This window comes from Pseudopodoces humilis, chromosome 11 (genome assembly GCF_049639895.1).
Source record: "Pseudopodoces humilis isolate 2021_Gansu_Grassland_sample_001 chromosome 11, ASM4963989v1, whole genome shotgun sequence".
Classification (NCBI taxonomy): domain Eukaryota; kingdom Metazoa; phylum Chordata; class Aves; order Passeriformes; family Paridae; genus Pseudopodoces; species Pseudopodoces humilis.
Window position 1 is genome coordinate 14,164,392 of NC_142210.1, and position 20,847 is coordinate 14,185,238.

At 41.4% G+C, this 20,847-nt stretch overlaps 1 protein-coding gene across 2 annotated transcripts in view; it reads right to left on the reverse strand.

Annotated features, from left to right (window-relative positions):
• Positions 1-2,158: 2,158 nt before the first annotated feature.
• The window catches only part of OSTN (osteocrin), a 47,918-nt gene continuing 29,229 nt past the window's right edge, over positions 2,159-20,847 (reverse strand). For both annotated transcript variants that reach the window (XM_088061218.1, XM_005524979.3), the window contains exons 2-5: positions 14,318-14,416; positions 11,976-12,193; positions 2,735-2,831; positions 2,159-2,449 (exon numbers count right to left, since the gene is read on the reverse strand). In XM_088061218.1, coding sequence (XP_087917344.1) covers positions 2,747-2,831; positions 11,976-12,193; positions 14,318-14,416 — 402 coding nt within the window. In that variant the 3' untranslated portion in view covers positions 2,159-2,449; positions 2,735-2,746. The remainder of the gene's footprint in view (positions 2,450-2,734; positions 2,832-11,975; positions 12,194-14,317; positions 14,417-20,847) is intronic.

Here is a 20,847-nt window from a genome sequence, read left to right on the forward strand (position 1 = left end):
GTGTGCTCAGTGATGGATGAGACAAAACAGAAGGACTGTTGCTTTCTCCCACACAATCCACACAGTGGGGTGGAAGCAGGACTGAAGCTTCCAGCTCCCAGTTCTACCAACACCACCAGAGACCTGTCTGTCCTGCTTTGCTTTCACATTTTCCTTCAGATGAAGGCCATTTCTGAACACTACTTTCAGCCTTTAAAACCCTGCTTTTTTTTCTGGAAGCCCCAGCTAATACCTGCCAATTATTAAACACTTCTATGATCTGGCAGTATCTTTGCAAAGCTGCTGTGTTAGCACTAGATACCTCTGGTCTCAGCCTCAAAAAATACATCACACACTGACTGCCCATGGCTCTTTTGACTGGCAACTGTTTGAGTGGTCAGGTCACCACTTCCATAATCTGCCCATGCCCCATGCATATGGCTGCCCTGCAAGCAGATTATCTGCAGCTTGTCTGGATGAGCTCAGCGCAAGAAGATAAATGTTCCCTAAACTGCAGGGCAGGCTCAGGATGGATGGTGGCAATGCCCTGCAGAGGATTGCCTGGGTCTGCATTTGCAGGCTTGCTTCTAGCATGGACTGAAACCCTTGAGTCAGTCAGTCTACAGGCACCCAGAGTCCAGTTCTCTTCACAGGGGAGCTTAAAGGCAGAAAATCAGCAGTGGGATGAGGAGAAAAGCAGGAAGCAAAAAAGGAAGCAAAAACCAAAGATCATCACATATGGACTTACAGGCCTTCTTTTTTCCTCTGACTTTTGAGAGATTGGTCTGGAAAGCATCTGCAATGCTTCACCTCACACACAAACACTGTCAGCTCACTCACTGAAAGGAGAATGATCTCCTAACTCAGCTGCAGTGCTCTGGCAGATGGCAAAGGTGGGGACACCTCTTGATGTGAGTCACTGGTTTGTGCTACTGCTCTCAGCTTCATCAGCCTATATTAGAAATATTAATAAAAGTGAAGTTTCTTGCATATTTTCTAAGCCTGGGCCAGTCTTGGTCTCTGGGCAGTGCTGTAGGCAAGGAGGAAAATGGGAAAGGCCCTTGTTATGTCTGAGCACATGAATTAGATATTACCTGACCTTCTGAGTGGGAGCCTCATGTCCCACCATGGCTGAACCAGGGCAATTGTCCCGAAATCCCAACCCTTACAGTAGCTTTTAACTCTCATTGATTTCCAAAGTACTTTTTTTTTTTTTTTTTTTTTTTTTGGAGCTGACTCTATTTCTCCCCATTTTGCTAGCTGATGGCCAGGTACTTTTTGCCTCATACAAGATCAGGAAATTAACACTTAATTCCCATCTCCAGCATTACTTCCTGCCTAACACAGGGTGTTTGGCAAGAATATTTTTTTTTCTTCCCTTAATTCTGCATAATGCCTTTCTCAATGGATCTTCTTCTGCAATGCTAAGGGTGATTTATACCCAAGAACAGCAATCTGAGGAATTTAGCTGATGTGGACCCAAGTCCAAAACAGAGAGAGAATGTGAGGTTTAGAAAACATCAGCTAGGAATCTGAGCATTGAGATGTCAGCAGACAGCTCTTCTCAGATATACTTTATAATCTGGAAAGGAGTGAAAAGGATGAAAGAGTATTTAAGACAAGCTGTTTCATTATGAAATGGAGAGGACATGTTTAAATTTTGCCAGAGTGAGAAATACTTGAACTTTTAGAGTTGGATTCTGACCATGCCTTGTGCATACATCAAGAGGATAAAATAAGGCATATAATGCAGATGGCCTTGGAAGTAGATGACTTCATATTTGGACACTATCCTCTGTTATGCATAGGGAGGAGTGAAATGTATTCATCCACTAAAAGTCTCACCACATTTCAGGATCTGCCATACAATGAAAACATATCTAAATATGCTGCAGAGATAAGAGAGAGACTACTCAAGACATCAAGAAAAATACTAAGGTCTTGTCACTGTTCTTATTCAGACTAACTCCTAGTGAAGGCAGAAAACATCTCCTCCCAAACAGCAGTTCAAACGCATTCTAGCTTTGTCCCATAACTTTTCTATCCTCCCTTCATCTACCAAACAGCTCCCCTCCAGAAAGAAATGTGCAAAGCAAACTCTCTGCTTTTCATGGACTGCTGTTTGTACCTTTAGAAGTTTTATTTTCAATCCAAAAAATCTCAGTCCTGCCTAGGATAATAAAATTTTGCAAGTTTAACAGATAAATGCCATGCAATAAAAATATATACATATTCTTTGTTCCCTCCTACCATGCCAATGTGCATATCTGTGAGAGCATTCTGACCTGATGAACTGAATATGTTATTATTTATAAATGCAACATTTGTAAAATGCAGCTTGAAACAGATTTTGCAGGAGGTCAGTTCCTTGAGTGTCATATCATTAGGCAAAAACAAGACATGCTATGAGGCATCTTCCATATCTCTGTAATGTTTCCAATGCAGCATCACTCATTCAGAATAGAAGCATCTGCAGGCAAAAAAAGAGCAGTAAAATTACATTTTCCAATGTCAGAAATGGAAGGCTTGGGCAAACACACTGTAAGGTAGACTAGAGGATGTTAATGTTAGGAATACTTGTTTGCTTGTAGAGAGGCACTCTCTAGAATTAGGAAAATTAGGACATTCCATGTTCTAAGAAGCTATCATTCCCTGAACCACTCCTCCCGAGCCTGCTGACATGACTGAGTACCTCCAGCAACAGAGAACAGGTGGGTTCTCCAAGCCTGCCCACACCTGGAATACTTTGGCTCACCTGCAGGAACTGCTAACCCCTGGTGTTGCCAAGGTGGTTCACTCCAATCCGGTCCAGAGGAACTCCAAACCTTCTCTTAGGCAGCTCAAGCACTTTCCTGCATGAGGAAAACGAGCAGAGAGGGAGGGAAGCAAATGGGAAAAGACATCTATGAATAATCAAATGTTTCCTCATGTTTGATTCCTCTATTCCCACTAACACCGTGTTATTCAGATAGAGCAGTGTGCAGGAGCAGCCAAAGATGTGAGTGTTTAAAAATAAGATGCTGCACTTGTCTTACAAAAGGCTGCAGTTGCAGCTGTTTTACAGACTGCCTGAGCATGAGCCACTATCCCTATTTTTATTTGGCAGCAAACTAACTTCACAGATTAACTGCTATTCATAAAACAGAGGTGATACACTGCATTTATAAAGGGGAATTGTTTCCTGCACAGCATCACTACTGCAGGTGACCCATTACCTGGGTCTTTGAAAGCTCCAGGGGCAGCTGGAGCTGGGCTAAGATAAGCAAGGAGGTAGAAAGTATTGCATAGTAATAGAGGGACAAGTCAGAGATGCTCTAGCAGATGTTTTCTGTAGGTTCTCTGGCAATGTAGTGTTCATCAAAATTGTATAGGAGCAGTCCTTTGATGAGATTGAAAACGTGAAGATTTTGGGGTTAATTTTTTTTTTTCCTATGTATGGTACATTTCCTGACAATTTGATGAATGAGGGCATGTGGAACATGTGAAAGAATTTCTACACAGCAATTTTTTTTTTTCAGTCCTTTTTATATAAAATAATAAGTTTTCCAATCTAAATTCAGCATTTTTTGGAGCATTTGTTCCACCAGCAGAAGTTTTATTTTAATTAGCTGTGGAAATGGCAAGAATTCCTGCGGCTGAGAATAACCTCAACTTTTGCCCACAGAAATACTTGCCAGTGAAATACAAGTCTAAGAGAATCTCTGGAAGATTAATCCTTTAACAATTGTTGTAGAGGAACATAAATAAAAATAAATTTTGATCTCTAATTTGGCAAGTGCAAAGTAACATGCAGGAGAGAATGCTGCGGGGAAATCAAATCTGACTTCAAGCCAGCAGATTAAGCTGCCACAAACCAGGGCTTCGAGACTGTGAACAACCCACTGAGAACTGTGCAACCCTGGTCCCATATGAACAGAATCCTTCCCTCACACCTCTCGGGCATCAGCTGCAATCCACATCCATCAGTCCAGCACCCACAGCACCGATGGCTCTTTTCCACCTGCAGATAAGGTAGGGGATTGGGAATTGGTGGTTCAGAAAACCACAAAGCCCAGAGCTTCAGCCACTGTGCAGCTATAATAGACCTGCCAAACTAAAAAGGAAACTGCCACAAAATAGCTCTCTCCATAACTTTTTGCTTGGCAGCTGTCTCTGATCTTTTGGCAGGATGAAACAGGGAAACCTTATGAATATGATTTTTTAGGTAAAGACTCTCAAAATATGAAGCCTAGAATCGAAGTAGAAATGAGAGCTAGCTTTGAGTCATGCCATACTGAGAGCTAATATAATAAATATCCAAAGAACAATAGCCTCGCCAGCTAAAGGAGAATCAATGTTGGTGAAAGAATGTCCTTCTGCAGATAGAGAATCTGAAAGCAGTAAGGGAAGAATTTGTAAAGCTTTTAGAATTTGAAATGTTAAGCTGTGTGGTAATGTAGTAGTTCTTATAGGCTATATGTAAATTCTTTTGTGGTTGTGTCTCGTAATAATTGTTTACTGGGAATTAGGATATTCAATATAGAAACAGATATATTGGATTCTAACAGATCTTCAGTCTCTTGTGTTCTCCCCACTCTCTCTCTCTTACTCTCCCCACTCACTTAATTCCTTTGTGTTCCCTCCTACTCCTCTCTCGTCCCCCCCTCTCTCCTAAGCCTCCACTTCCAAGGTTTTCTAGTAGGCATGGTGCATTTAGGAAAGTAACTGGGACTAACACAGAAAATTATATTCAGTGATGAAAGACCAAATGCTTTGCTGAGAATGAAATTATTTCTAAACATCATTTCCTGCATGTGCTAAACCAAGTATTTTTGAGAGTCCTCTTATCCTGTGAGGTAGAGAGTATCTTGCTACTAAAAGAGAATTAAAAAAAACTTCTATTGAAATTTTGAGTACTGCTGAAAAGAAAGTCCCTGACCATTCACACAGAGCTACAATACATTTCATGTATCTGACTGCTTATTAATCAGTTCTATATCTTCAAGTCCATGGACCAAATGCTGTAAAATCATGTACCTAGTCAGTTAGCATGATTATTAAATTAGTTAAACATTATTAAGCAGAAATTATTTTCCAAGACCAGATCCAAATATCTGAAAACCTGTTAAGAAGACCAACTCAAACAATCAGTTCTGATCAGTGACATTCTTATTACAGAAATATTAGCTATTGAAATAGAATTCCAACAAGCAAAATACACTATAGCAGTTAAAAATGACTAACAGCTAACACATCAGTTCCACCTCAAGCTGTGAACTCAACTCTAAAATAAATCTTATAATTCCATGAGCCCATTCAGTTATAAACTACAGGTGGTAAAACAGGTGACTACCAGGTGCACTCCCCATGTGTGAAAAATCAATACCTGAGAAGGTTTTCTCTTCCTCCTTCAGTAGCAATGTAACAGGTCAAACAAAATACATTTGTTAGTGCTAAAATGGAAGGATGAAGGGCTGCAACAGAATGATGACCCACAGACCAAAACCAGGCTCTTCACTGCAGTCTTAATCAGAAAGTTTGATAAGCTTTGTGCATGGACGAGGAAGAAGAAATCTAAGACAGATGTAGGATAAACTTTGGAATAAAACAACCTTACATTAGTGACCTATTTTCTGAAACCAGCTTATCTTATATTGAATTTCTGTCCTGCTAAGTGTATCAGAATTCTTCAGCACCAAGATAGCCTCCTCACAGGGAGAGCTTGTTTCAGCCAATCCTGCACAGAATTGTGTGCTCCATGTACTCCTTCTCGTGCCCAGTATTAGACAACAGTAGTGTGTGTAGTGTCTGTTAGCTTAGGATGCGGTCATGGAGCTACAAATAAATTGGTTCAATCCTAGCAGCTTCGCTTTGTTAATGCTAAAGATCGTTGTGTTACTAATTGATATTGAGCTTGATCTATTTATCAAGTCTTTTACAAGCAGGAGCTGAAGAATTAAAGCCACTTCATCCTTCACAGAGAGTGAGCAATAACTACTTATTATTTTGAAGGGATCTTCCTATTGTTTCACAATATACCTTAATTGTATAGTGCAATCCATCATAATTCATCACCATAATCCTCCAGTATTTATTTTACAGCAGTTACAGCGGTTTTATTCTAATGCAGATTTTTAATAAGAGAGACTCTCTTTTATCCTTAAGAAAAATAATAAACTATTAATCATGATATGAAGAATCTCTCTTAGCGCTGACAATGACTTCTTGCTTAAGATGAAGCATTTTCATCAGTGAGCTAGTTGTTATGCATTACCAGCATGTATGCAGTAGCCTAGCATGACACCAATTTGCATAATTTCCCTCCTCTAACAGGCTTCAAAAATAATAATAGGCATATGAGATAGAATCCATTATTTTAAACTTACTTCAGCAGCTATCTTCAATGAGCAGTTATCTAAAGAACCTCTAAAGAATTAAGTTTAATAAATTATAAATGTATAATTTGGGTTATGCTTTCTGGGCCTATAGCAAATAAGCTTAATTCTGTAACAAAGACCAAGGCAAAACCACCAAGCAACTGGTTTGATGTCTTCCCAGAAAAGAGGCAGGACTCGGATACTAAGCAAGCTCACAGATGATGCAAAACTGTGAAGAGCTGCTGACTCCCTCAAAGGCAGGGAGGCCCTACAGAAAGACCTCAACAAATTAGAGGTCTGGGCAATCACCCACCATATAAAGTTCAGCAAGGGAAAGTGCCAGGTTCTGCACCTGGGATTGGGCAAGCCTGGATGTACGGACAGACTGGGGAGTGATGTGCTGGAGAGCAGTGCCACAGAGAGGGACCTGGGGGTCCTGCTCGCTGGTGAGTTGAATGTGATCAGCAGCCCTGGCAGGCAGGAGGGCCAGCTGTGTCCTGGGGGGCAGCAGGCACAGCATCACAGCTGGGCATGGGAGGGATTGGCCCGCTCTGCTCTGCTCTGGGGCAGCCTCACCTTGAATATCACGTGCAGTTTTGGCCACCACAATATAAGGCATTAAAGCTATAGAGAAGTGTCCAAAGAAGCACAACAAAGATGGTGAAGGCCTTGAAGGGAAGCTGTATGAGGAGCAGCTGGGGTCTCTTGGCCTGTTCAGTCTGGAGAACAGGAGACTGAGGGGAGACCTCACTACAGTCACAACTTCCATGTGAGAGGAAGAGGGACAGCACTGATCTCTTCTCTCTGGTGACCAGTGATAGGACAAAAGGGAATGGCCTAAAGTTGTGCCAGGGGACGTTTAGGTTGGACATCAAAAAAGGTCCTTCACCTGAAGGGTGGTCAGACTCCCCATGGAAGTGGTCGCAGCATTAAGCTTGACAGAGTTCAAGAAGCATTTGGACAATGCTCCCAGGCACATGGTGTGACTCTTGGGGATAGTGCTCTGGAGGGCCAGGAGCTGGACTCAATGATCCTTGTGGGTCCTTTCCAACTCAGCATATTCTGTGATTCTGTGACTGTCTAAAGCATCTGTGACTGGCTGGACAATGCCAGTATCCACTGCTGCTCACAGTGAACTGGAAAAACAGTTAGGGTTTTGGAGCTACAGATAAAAAATGACAGATAGTGATAAACACAAAGGCATCTCAGAGCTGTTATACCTGTGTATATTATTAAATAATGCCTTAATCTACAGGAAGTAAAAAAAACAACTTTTTTTTTTTTTCCTGATCTGAACTCAAAAGAGACCTTAGCATTTGTTAATACTAACATAAAGCAAGAAGAATAGTGTCTAAACAAACTGATATAACTACTAGTGAACCTTTTCTTATCTTCCTGGCTTATGCATTTGTACATTGGGAATAGCAAAGAGTATTGCTACAGTATTCCAATTCTCTCAGATATGAATCCAGTACAATGTCTGGCTTTATAAATTTGAAGATTAATTTAGACCTTGGTCCACTTTACTACACATTCTGCTATACGGTCATCATTAAGAAAGGTCTGATTTATCTTTATCATACAAGTCTTCACAATTGACATTTAGGCCTGATGTCGACTAACACAAAAACACACCACCCAAATACTCAGCTATCCCTATAACTATATATTAAGTGAAAAGACACAAAGCACCCAGGAGAAACAACAGATGCCAATACCAACAAGAGCAAAAATTCTCAAAGCTTGCTCTTGTCAGCTATTTCACACTGAGAAGCACTAATCAATTTCAATTCCTACTGATTCAGGGGATTTGGAAGAGATTAAAGCCTCCAAGAGTTGTGATCTTGAGGAGAAACTATTTAATAACAACAACAAAATTGCCCATGAACTTTCAGAATAGAATTTAAACACAGAATAAAGTACCAAACTGGCCTTTCTCCCAGATTAACTCTTGGGCTGCTGCAGATGGTCTGGAAGAAACTTAAGAGAATGCCTGAACTTAATTTACAAAGAGAAAATATGACAGGTAAGAATGCTGTATCACACACTGGGTCATTAGCACCAATTTAGTTTTCTTTTATACATCCTGTTCAGCTTATCTAACAGCTCTGTGTTCAATACTGGGGGGTTTCAAAACTCAAAAGAAAACATTTTGTGGTACCATTTTGAAAAACAGAAAAAGAGAATAGATAAAATAGTTGTATGTCACCACAAGCAGCACTGAACTATCAGTTAAGGTAGATTAAAAGTAGATTAGATTGTACAGACAATATGAAACAGGATCTACTGTATTCCATTTTTAACCATGCTTCACCTTCAGCCATTTTCTGTCACTTCATACAACAGTGGGTCATTTCCCCTTTAGGCGGGATGCCCTTTGCAAATAGCCCCAGCTCCTAACTTACTGTTCAAGCAGAGAGTACCTGCTAAAAGAACAAAGTTTGAAGCACCATACAAGCATGATAAGCAAAACAGAAACTGACATGATCCAGTTAAGAAGGATATCTTTATATGGTGTGAGTGATGTGATGTAATGAGGATGGTTCTTTTACAAGACAGCATTACAAATAAAGACAACACTTCAAATAAAATAAAATAAAGGAGTTCGGAGAACTCAAGAGATCCTCTTGACTAGAACTCACCTCCTGTACTGCAGAAATCATATTTTATATATGCTTTAGGTTCTATTTACAAATTGTACAAACTAGTACCTTTCAACAGTAACACCTTGTATTGAAAGGCGTCTCCTGCACAGACATACCAAGCTACAACTCTCTGCACATTACAGCAATGTCCCACTGCAACAGCCCTCTCAGAAGTCTCATCAACTGTTGCCAGGTAACTGTGGCTTGCTGTAAGTGTCCCTTGAAGCTCAAAGCATGTACGTTTTGGTTTCTCTTGTCAGACATGTGACTTTGTAGACTACCTCAGCCACAGAGGCATGCTGGCAGCTTGTTCTCCCTTGCCTTGAAACCCTCTCTCAGCTCCACAGCAAAGGTATTTTTAAACACCTTTTTAAAAAGATATTTGAAGATATATGTGTGAGATGAAATATATGCACAGACTTAACAGGGTTTCTGAAAACCCCTTTCTTAAGCTATTGAAAGGAATTGATGGTGTGTCCTGTGCAAGGGGAGCCCCACACCAGTGGAAAGAAGTTACAGAACACCACAAAGGAACAGGAGACATTTGTTTGGCCTGTTCCTTCCTCAGGCATCAGCACCGCTGCTGCACCAAGCCCTAGGCAAGGCAAAGGGAAGGAAATTTTAGCAACAGGATGCTCAGCCTGTTACCTGAAGGGAAGCACTGCTTTCCCCACAGGTGGGGAGGCACAGGAGGGACACATGGGCGAGCAGAGCCATCCTGAGCCTTCCTGGAGAAAAAGGGATTCATTCCCTGGACTGGCACTGGGTGGCGAGGGTAGGGCGGTGTCTGTGCCGCCGGGGCTGTGCTCGCAGGACAGATGCGGAGCGGTGCCGCTGGGCTGTTTTTGGAGGAGGGATGCGGAGCGGTGTCGCTGGGCTGTTTTTGGAGGAGGGATGCGGAGCGGTGCCGCTGGGCTGTTTTTGGAGGAGGGATGCGGAGCGGTGTCGCTGGGCTGTTTTTGGAGGAGGGATGCGGAGCGGTGTCGCTGGGCTGTTTTTGGAGGAGGGATGCGGAGCGGTGCCGCTGGGCTGTTTTTGGAGGAGGGATGCGGAGCGGTGCCCTGAGAGCATCCCCTCTTGCGGCCGCGCCGCGCCACGGCAGCCCTGCCGCCCTCCGCTCCGCACTATCCCCGTGTCGTCGCGTCCGAAGGACAAAGAGGCTTTTTCTACCTAAAACGGCCTTGTCTAAGATTCTCGGAGGTTCTTTCTCTCTGTCTCGCTCCGGTTTCCCATGCTTTTCAAAGCAACCGATGTTGGTGCCCGACCAGGATCTGGGTTCTCTCGGTGGGTGTAAGAACAAGCTGCTAAGCGGACTAACATTTGATCTCCTCTTTTCCAAAAGCTTCTGCTTTGTGCCAGGCACTGTACACACTGCATTGATTCGGGAGGCTCAATCTATTTATTTCACAAATTTCACAAATTAATTTCCGGGCCTCTAAAGGTGACGGGCTCAGCTGGTACAGGAATGAATGAGCTGTTATCTGCTGCCTGCGCGGCTGTGACACGGTGCTCAGGCCTCTGCTCTACTCCTCCAAGTGCAGCAGCCTCTGCCTGTTTCTATCTAAAGGCACTTTTCTATCAAAAGCCTTATTACTCTTCCATAGCATCCGTCTGATCTGTGGTCCATGCTGCCGGTGGTGTCAGACCCTCGCTGCAGCAATCAAAGCAGCTCAGGAGGTTCTAATAAATGGCTCAATCCCAAGCTTAAAAGCTAAACAGCTCCTCCAAAATGATAATCCCAACTCAAAACTGCAAACTGTGCTGATGCTGCTGGGAAAGGGGGAATTTTGTGCAGCATGTCACTCATTTTTAAGAGCTCATTATTCAGAGACCAGATGTTTTTCACCACAATTTCCCTTTTTCAGTTTTGTTTGTTTGCTTCTTGTTGTTGTTTTGGGGATTTTTTTTGTTTGTTTCTTCATTTAGTTTTTCCCTTGTACTGCACAAAGAATGAAAGACTTCCATCCAAAAAGCATGATAAAAATTGAGAATACCATGTACCTTTGCAAAAAGCATAGCTTCAAAAATGACCTTTTTTCTCTTTGCCTGGAAAGGGAAAACATGCTAAAAAGCAAATGAAGATTGAACCGATTCTGATATCTTGAAGAGGCAGACAGAACAGAATAATTCTACTTAAGGTTTTAAGAATTTTGTATTTTATCTCTTTTGGCTGCAGCCAAACAGTCCTAGTGGAAGACTGGGTGGATAAACAGAAAAAAACAAGAAGAAAATACTGCAAAACTTTGTTTTAAAACAGTACTTGTAATATTGACTGGCTCTCATGAATACTTTCCATTTCCAGATTAAGCTTTAAGCATGTTATTAAATACTTTGTGGCATTAGGGATTCCATCCAAGAGCAGACAGTTACCAGAAGAGCAGAACAAGACAGGGAAGCTCTCTCAGATACAGGGAACAGCCCCAAACTCACTGTCTCTCCCCAGCCACATCAAGCATCATTCATTGCTTAGCCCTGTTAAAAACAAGTTTATCTTCAAACACACATTGCTGTATTGATTAAACCCTGACTTATCCAAAGCTGATGGAAGTCTTGAAGCTCATTCTACTGTCTGCCTGCTCATTTTTATGATGTGTCCTTCATCTTTGTGTTCAAAACATCCACTCCACCACACCTTCTTCCCATCCCAGTCTCAGGATCACCCAGCCCTGTCCCTCTGCTTGTGAACCTCAGGCACATTTTTTGCTTTAAATAAGCTCATGATCAGAAATGTAGCTTTAAACTGAATGTTAGCTCACACCAGTGGAAAGAAGAGTACTGGAAAATCACATATACTGGAATGTTGTCTGGTAGCTGTGCAGCACTGTAGAGATGAATGAACTAGTGCACGTACCATACATCACACACTGTTCGAATGGTTTCTGATCAGAGGCATCTCACAACTGACCAGCAAACCTGCTGGGGGCTAAAGTGTCCAGGACACCTAGCAACAGCCTTCCTCCAACTTTATCACTGGCAGGAACATTTAAGAGTCTACCTCTGTTTGCCTCTAGCATCCACAGAAGTTGAAGAAATTCTGTCAATTGGGGAGCCAAATCCTGGGAAGCTTCTTTTCTTCTTGGTCTCAGTCACCTCGTTCTCCAAAGACACCAAGTCATCAAGAAGGAACAGTTTGGCTGCCAGGTTGGTGGCTGACTTCTCTCCACTGCCTGTGGAATGGTCTCCCACGCCCAGAGCAGCAGAAGGCTCCAGAGGCTGCAAAAGAAAGCAGTATGTGCTGGTTTGTTTTTTTTTTTTTACTTAATTACAACATTAGTTTTAACACCACTTCAAAACCAAACTTTTCTATAAGAATAGCTGAGAATAGTGGGGTCTATTGGGAAAGAAATGAAACTAATCAAAGTGAAATAATTGTTTTGCATGTAACAGAAAAATACAGGGCAGCAGTTAGTCTACAAATGAAATGCACCTTTTTGTTCACTTGATCATCACAGAATTAGATAGAAACATTACAGCTTGCACCATCAAACAGGTTTTATTCTGTCTTTACAAGCACACCACTACTGTTGTTATTCCCACATGGTGGGTTTAGCACACGTGTGAAGGAAGGCAGCACATGGATGACACAATATCCTTGTCTACTCCAGCTGTGGTGGGGATGCTCCCCACTCTTGATGGGTGGCAGACAGTGATGGAGTGTATAAAACTGACCTTTATATGAGGAGGAGCACATGACCACAATGATCACACCAATGGTGTAGCACTGTTGAAACCTTTATAAAGGATCTCACATTGCCCCCTGGCTCTGCTTTTTGTGAGCCTCAGGTACACAGAACAGTCCTCTCTGTTCTCCTTTAGGGTTATAAAACTTCCATAGAGGTATGCAACTGAATGTTGCCTTTAAAAAAGACAGCTCTTCCTTCTGGTTAGCGGGGATAAATATCTACAGTTGAAACTAGAAGGGCAAAAAAGAGACTCTGCTCTTGAATACCTTGCAACTCCATTTACTTTGTCTTCAAAAGATATAATAGAATTGTAAGAAGTAAAGTGACAGCTAAAATGATAATCAGAAGTAGAAAACAGTTTTCTTCTGGTGAAGCACTGAACAAAGTACAATTTCACAGATAAGCAGAGATGAGAGTGGGTGTAGGTGGTATAGTGGAGGGTTTGCAAACTCAGGAACAGCCATGAAATGAATAAAAACTAGTAATTTTTTCCTCAAGAGAAAGAGCTTCCCAGTCCACCCAGTGAAGTTACCAGATGGTGGATTTAAAATAAATATAAGGAGTTACTTTTTAAACACAGCACACAGATGAAGTGGAATACGTTGCCAAAGAACATTGTGGATACTGAGATTTTAAACTGGTTCAAAGACAAATTCTGGCCCATCAGCAGCTAAAATATGCCCTGGTCCAGTGCAGGTCTCTAGATCTAGAAGTCTGCAGGGATGTTCTGTTCCTATATCATTTTCACAAAAATCTATCAGTGATGGAGGCAGGATACCAGGTGTCCATGGCACCAGAACAGCAGCTACTGCAGCACTTTTGGAGAATCAGGTCATGCTTAAGTGAAGACAGAGAGAAAGGTAGAAGGATCCATCAGTATTCTTCAGTAGCCATCTAATGCTTAAGTTATCTTAAAACCGATGTAAAAACCCTAGAGGCAAACAGTGCTACTTTGAGAAAACTTTTAGATAGTTGATTTTTTTTTTTTTATGGCATGAAACCATTACATAAATATCTTTAGTGCCAAATCTGCCTTATGTCAAGATGACATAAAATTAGGGAATGCAGGAGAAGTATTTCCAGGTGCAACCTCTACATATCATCCCAGGTGAAACATGAGACAGCTCATCCATTTCATCTCCTGCTTTCCTTCGCAAGCTTAGGCAAGTGATTTTGCTCCTTCCCCCTCCTGGTCTAGTCCATCTTCTTTAATTTGTAATTTTTGTGCCAGCGATCTTCTCCCAGGGATCTCCTTATGGCTTCTGAAAGCTGCAGCTTTCTCATGCTATTATTTGTCTTTAAGAAGAAGAATTAAACTTTTCCTTTAGAGATATTTTCTTTTCCCTTTGCCATCACCTCCTTTCTCTCTTCAGGAAGTTCTCTATCCACTGGACAATGTTTTAACACACAGGAAGTCCCCAGATGTTTTGGGAGGGGCTGTGAGAATTTGGGTGAGGCCTCATTCTGTCTGTCCCCCCAGAGCCATACAATTTGCATCTCTCTCTTCTTGAGGCTCCTCCTTGGCCCTTACAGAGTCAATACCGATCCTTCACCTTCCAGCTGTGTTTGGATACTCCAGTGTCATCCTCATGCTGTGGCTAAAAACGCCCAAGGAAGAGCAGTTACCTGACAAGCACCAGAAACCTTCACCTACCTCTGGAGCCGCCTCTGCAAGGAGCACAGAGCTGGAGTTCCACCACAGCAGGGCAATCACAAGGGCCAAATGCACCACCATGAGCTGGAACTGCAGCATCTGCAAAGGAGAACAATCCATAAATGACTCCACAGCTGCATCCCCTGAGGAATCTTGCTCCACAGGCCTTAAAGAAGTAAAAACAAAGGGAGACTCTCTCCATGACTGTTAAGAAGTTTTATCTGTCACTGTATAAAGCCTGGCAACCAGATAACACCAGCTGAATGCTCCTCAGCCTTGCATGCAGAATGAGCTCCCTCCTCTGCTCCTTCCTGTACAGCCCTGCCAATCTCTTCACTCCTTTCTGCACAGTGGTGCAATCCTTGCAGCAGCAGCAGTGAGGAATGCAAACTTGCCTTCAAACCAGATGAACTGGATGCTCACTTGTAAGCAGGGAGACTCTGGCTTGTAGCCCAGGCTGACCCTGACCTCCCCACATGCTGGAGAAGTGCTTAAAGCTGTGACAGAAGTCATATACCCCTCCAGTAATATTTTGAAGGCAAGGCTGCATTTTGCTAATTCTCAACACAATCTAGTGGGAGCCACAACTTCCAATGGCATTCTGCAATGCAATTATTCACAATAAGCTTGCAAAGGGATGTGTTGCTGAGACTGGTGGCGATCTGGCCATGTGTCACAGCTGCAGAACTGTAGATGCCCACCAAGCCTTTAAATAATGCAGGGAGTTTTGGGAGATTCAGGATGGGGAAGGTGCTTGCTTACCTCTGGACATAGGTTTAGCCTACATTTGTTTAAGCCCTTGTTTGGATCTAGATCTTAAAACCTGATGTGCCTCCAATTCCCCAGGTGGGAATGTTACAGATCACATTAGGAAGAGCTGTGCTGGGACCTTTTGCCAAAGGCATCTGATAATTTGATTTCACTGTCTCCAGGTCCTGTCCCAGAGTGTAATTCAAGTCTGATTCTTCCATTCTTTGCTGACTCTCCACTTGGCAAAAGCAGAAATGCAAAGAGTGTATGAATATAAATACACATATATAATTAATATCACTATTGTCCACAAGGCATGGGCAGTTAGGAAGAAGGCTGCTGGTTGTGCTGTAGGGGTAAGGCAGACAGCTCACCAGAATCAAAGGACAAAGTCAAAGCACTAAGCCAGGCGGTACCACTGCCTCAGTGCCATTGCTTGACATAAACACAGGGGTCTGTCTGAGTGGTTTTAAAGCTGTAACCCTCTACAACGTATATTTTTGTATGTGGGTGTGCATTGAAATTTGAAGTAGCAGTCTACTACCTTCACAGGTAACCACATCCTGATTACTTGGATACAGAGATGTAAAAATAAATGGGCAAGGTTAAAAATGTGTTTATTATGGTTTAAGATCTGTGCTGGTACTCATTCAACTCAAAGACTAAAGAGCTAAAAGTAGCAACTGGTACACTAAGGAAAATAAACAGTAAGGCACATGCAACGCTTAAGATATTTGATTAACTGGTCAGAACTCAAAGCCAGTGAAATTAGAAGCAGAGGAAATTGTAAGGACTTAAAGCTTGGCTCTACTTCTTAACGAAATAAGCAGCTAAAGAGGTGGTGTCACTGACTGAAAAGGGAGCAAAACTTAAGTCCAGCAAGACCCTGTTGTACTGATTGTTATGCAGCAGTGGGACCAAGGCAGAAGAAAAAGGCAAGGTTATTGTAGTGGAACAGTTTGGCTTTAGAAAAGCAATTGCAAAACTAATGATGCAGTGAGGACTATGTAAATACAATTAAAATCACACTTTCTTATGCCACTTTCTTCTGGGACTTAGTTTTACCTGATTCAGCCTTGTCATAGGACCTTAGTTGTTAAAAGAAGTTATTGGTATTTCTCCTTGAGCTCATTTGCAATTACCCAAGCAGAGCCCTCTGGCCAAAAAGGGGTTTTCCCAGTCATGCACTGGCTATTGCTTCACCCCATCCATATTTTACTTTGACACATTCCAAGAGAGGCTTTAAGAGAGGCTGGACAGTATTTTTTACTGAAGGAGAACAAGCAAAGCTCTGACAAGCTTTTCAAGATGCACCCTTACTATATGTATTGAAATTCCATCCTTACAGAAAATTCTTCACCACCAACTTCACAGAGCTAGGTCAAGAGATTGGTGTATAATTCCATGTCTGTAGTATCTCAGGGTCTTGTGTTATCTGACATAAAATATGGTTTTCCCTTCTCCAAATGTAATTGCAAGTCTGAAATCCAGACACATTTATGTGTCTTAGCAATACTTTAGCTTGAAATGTGTCAAAACTAAAATTCCTCATATAATTAGGTATCTTTGTTGCAGGTCCAATTAAAATAAAACTAAAAATAAAAGAAAGAACAGTGTTCTACCTTATCAAAGTAGGATAAACATACAAAACTTTTACTTAGGAACCTGTGCAGAGCCATTTTCCAAGAAAAGATCACAAGAAAGCAAAACGCTTTACCAACAGAAACCGTTGAGTCTCCGACATCAAACCAAAGGACTTGAAAGATGTTTTTCTTACAAAGAAAAAAACAAAACCCAAAATGACATCCTGAAGATAAGTGGGCTGAACAAACCCCAGACAGAATGCAATTCATCAACCAAGCTCCAAACCCATTGCCTGTCAAAAATGGTAACAGCCATCATTGTTCTTACCCATTTGAACTACGGTATTTCACATTACTGTGGAGATTACTCTGCAAGCATAAATCACAAGGGACTTATTTTTCTTCCTGGCCTGTTTGCAAGAGAACCGAGGCAAGACATCATGCCTTGCACTGCAATCCTTCACTCCAGCTGCCAGTCTGTATTGATGGCTGTGCTCTGCTTGCTGCTGCACAGCACGGGACGTGCCCCAGTCACCTGCAAACGAGGACCTTGCCCTTGCAATGAGAACCTTGTGGCAAGCCTTGAAACCCCTGAGGTTTTGCCCTGGCTGCTACCAAAATGACCTGATGCAGAGCCAAGGTTTAGCTGTCCCACAGGCAGTGGGAACATCCTGGCAGTGTCTCTTTGGCCTCCAGTGCTCCTCTTGTAACACTGGGGTAGCCCTGGGAAGCCTTCATCATCTGTTAGGCAGGAAAGTCTCTGGGACTGGGCAGATTCCAGCCATGTGAGGGAAATCAGGGCTGTCTGTGTCTGCAGGCCAGTTATTGAGCTATTTTGTTACTGCTCAAGCACCACAAAATAGAATATTAACTGCTGCTACCTATCTTAATCAAATTGATTAATTAAATTGATACTCACACTGGCCTTGCCATGCTCGTGTTGTACACCTGATGGGAATATACAAAAAATTTGTGATGGATGATTATCTTTCCAAAAGAACAACTGTGGCAAGCTCTAAGAAGTCTTCTCCTGCTGGAACAGCCTTACTTTTAAAAGTCATAAAAGGTATCCTCTAATTATGTGCATCACCACAAAGCCAAAAGTACTGCCCCTACCACCAGTCCTAGTGATTTCAGAACTGCTGAAGGACCCTGTGCTTCTCAGGTACAGTCTTATAGTTATGTAAATGTCAAGGAAAAGGAAACAAAATCAAAACGAATCCCACCCTCAGGATAAAAAGCAGAGCTCAAGAATAGGTTAGAGTGGTGTTTTTGCTCTAATCCCTCAGATGAGATATGGAGCATTTCTCACATACTGCTTTCTATAAGACACTGAAGCCGCACATTGAAACAGAACTTTTGTGACAAAATGAAATGTAAGCTGTCAGTGTCAGGCCCTTAATGTTATTAATAATGTGTTTTCTGTTATTAATATTGTGTTTTCTGGAGTAGGTGTAGCTTTTTAAACAATGCCATATATTTTGTTATACACGGTACAGACACTGACAACTTCTGCAATGTGTATTTCCTTCTGTTTTCAGTTTCCTGAATATAAATAATTAGAGGCAGGTAGGTTTCATCTAGTGGAACCAGAGAGAACTTAAAATTCATAAACTTATGCAAGAGGCCTATGATTAGTTATTTTGAGATAACTAAACAAACCCAAACAAAACTTTTGTCAGACAATATATCAAAGCATGTACCACTTCCTGAAAATGAAGTTCCTTCTCAAGGCAGTCAAGATTCATTGATTGATTTGCAAAGTCTTCATTTCAATAATCTCATTCCCTGTCACATGATTTCCAGTGTTTGGTCCTGACATGTTGTCACATCACCTCTTTAGTCACCTGTGCCTGTTAGACAGCTGAGCTTTGGCTCCGAAGATGCTCGAGCACACAGCTGTTCCTACCACTTGTACTCAGATAAAACAGAGTTTTATGTCATGGTTTCAGTCATGGTTTAGTCACTGCAGGGCTCACCTGGACCCTGCCCACACAGGACACGACGTCTGTGGGAGCAGCACTCGCATCATGTGAAGAAGGGATGGAAAGGTGATGCTCTAATTCCCAGGAGGAGTTCAAGAAGTGCATTAATGAACACAGCCCTGCCAGGGCACCTCTGCTGAACAGACACCAGCATGATTCAGGAGCAAATTAACTGACAGACACTTGTGAAAGGCTAGTCAGTGATGGTTCTCATCTTTCCCCTTGAAAACAGGGAGTGAAACCAAATGGTCATACAGAACAAATGAGGACAATTTTCTTTAGAATGGGCAGGAAGGACGCAGTTTGGACATCTTGCAAAGCTGGCTACACTTTTACACTATTACACTATACAATAAATCAATTTTTAGAAGCAGATTTCAAAAACTAAAGACCCCAAACTCACATACATATCATAAATGTAGGAGACCATGAAGCAACAGACAAACAGAAGTGATGAAGCCCATGTAGAAGCAGAGGGGCTATTGAAAAAGAAGGATGCCATGAAGTGTAAGAAAATATCTCTTAGTGGGAAAAACCTAATTGCACCTTTCCTCAAAAGATAATTGAGTGAACTGCAGTGTTCCTGGTATGCACAATGGAAAACAAAACATTATTAAGCTATTCTTCATTGCCAACAAATTCTCAATCCTACACTATTTATATATGTACTGACTAAATATGCCAATTTTTCTTAACATTTCTAATAACTTGACATTCAGCTTTCTTTCTTCTTTACCACAAGAGCAAAAAACTTTTCACTGTTAGAGTGCCATCTTCAGCATTTGAAGCAAAAATGAGAAACCTTTCCATCAAGAAAAATCCAGAAATCTTCACACCAAGTATAAAGAGTATATTAACAAAATAAGTTATCAGTATAAAACCAGACCATTTAAAGCATAATAAAAAGATCCCTCAATATAAGCTTTTAAGAGACAAGACTGGCATTGGAATTTCTTAAAAAGATTCAAACATTGATTTACTGGATAAACACTTAAACATTCTGATCAAGGCTATTACTTGGAGAAGAAAGTCTTGGGGGAAATGCATTGCAAATGTAAATTAGAGAGTAACTCATCTCTCTGAGTTAAGTAAGAAGAAAAGGAAAGCTGCAAGCACTTGCAACCTTTGTCAGGGTCTAGCAACAGAGCTCTTACAACTGTTTTATGTTTTAATTGGCTATTCAAGAAGCCCAGAAAGGCATTTGTCATTAATTCAAAGAGTGAAAACAAAGTCCTAATCTGCTGAAATCAGATTGGCAGGTATTTATGAAAAATTAAGAATGCCTGGTCCAGTCAGATACATTTTGCAGTTTCCCCATCATTTACACCATAGATTTGTGTGATTTGAACAGGGGTTTTTTGCCTGTTATTTCTCATAATGTTCAAAGTATTTTACAGGAAAAGTAGATTGAGCTGCATTTTGAATACAGGTGAGCAGAGACAGATAAATGCAATAATGTTTCCTGAGTCAAGCAGTGGGCAGAGGCACGAAATGCCCTCTCAGCTCCTCAGCTTTCAGCTCTGCCCTCCCCATGAGAGAACAGTGACTTCAAACTGAAAAAAACAAGTAAGGAAAACTGAGGGCACTGCATGCTAGTGCTTCAAAAATTAGATTCTGAACTTTACTGTAGCCTCTGGACATCTAAACCAAACATCATTTGCATGTATTTACTTGTACAACTTCAGCGTAGGAGGAAAAAAAAAGTGAAATAGTTTTGAACTCAGAATGGAGAAATTACAATGACTATCACAGAATCAGTCTGCCTTCACTTACAGGGGTACAAAACTGAACTAGTCAGATCACTGGATAATGATAATTGCTCTGTCAGTGTTGGAATGTTTTTGCAGTTATTCTATTATTGCAGGAATGCAGCAGAATCTGCATCAACATTTATCTAATATGGGATATAGTAAAACCCTTTTGCAGATCCAAAATTGCAGATAGGGTCCAAAAACCCTAATTTTCCTAAATCATTTATCTCATGTTTTCCAATATGTTAGATGTAGCAAACTTGTCTACCACATATGATATCTAGTAATGTAAAAGAATTATTCTGTCACAACTCTTCAGCTTATTTTAAGAAGTAATATACATTTGACAATAACTTACACAAAAGGAAAATCCATAACAGTATAAACAGTCAGCAATTTACTGCAAAGCACTGCAAGAGCATAAAAGTAATTTGCCACTGTTGTAAAATGCACTGACATTC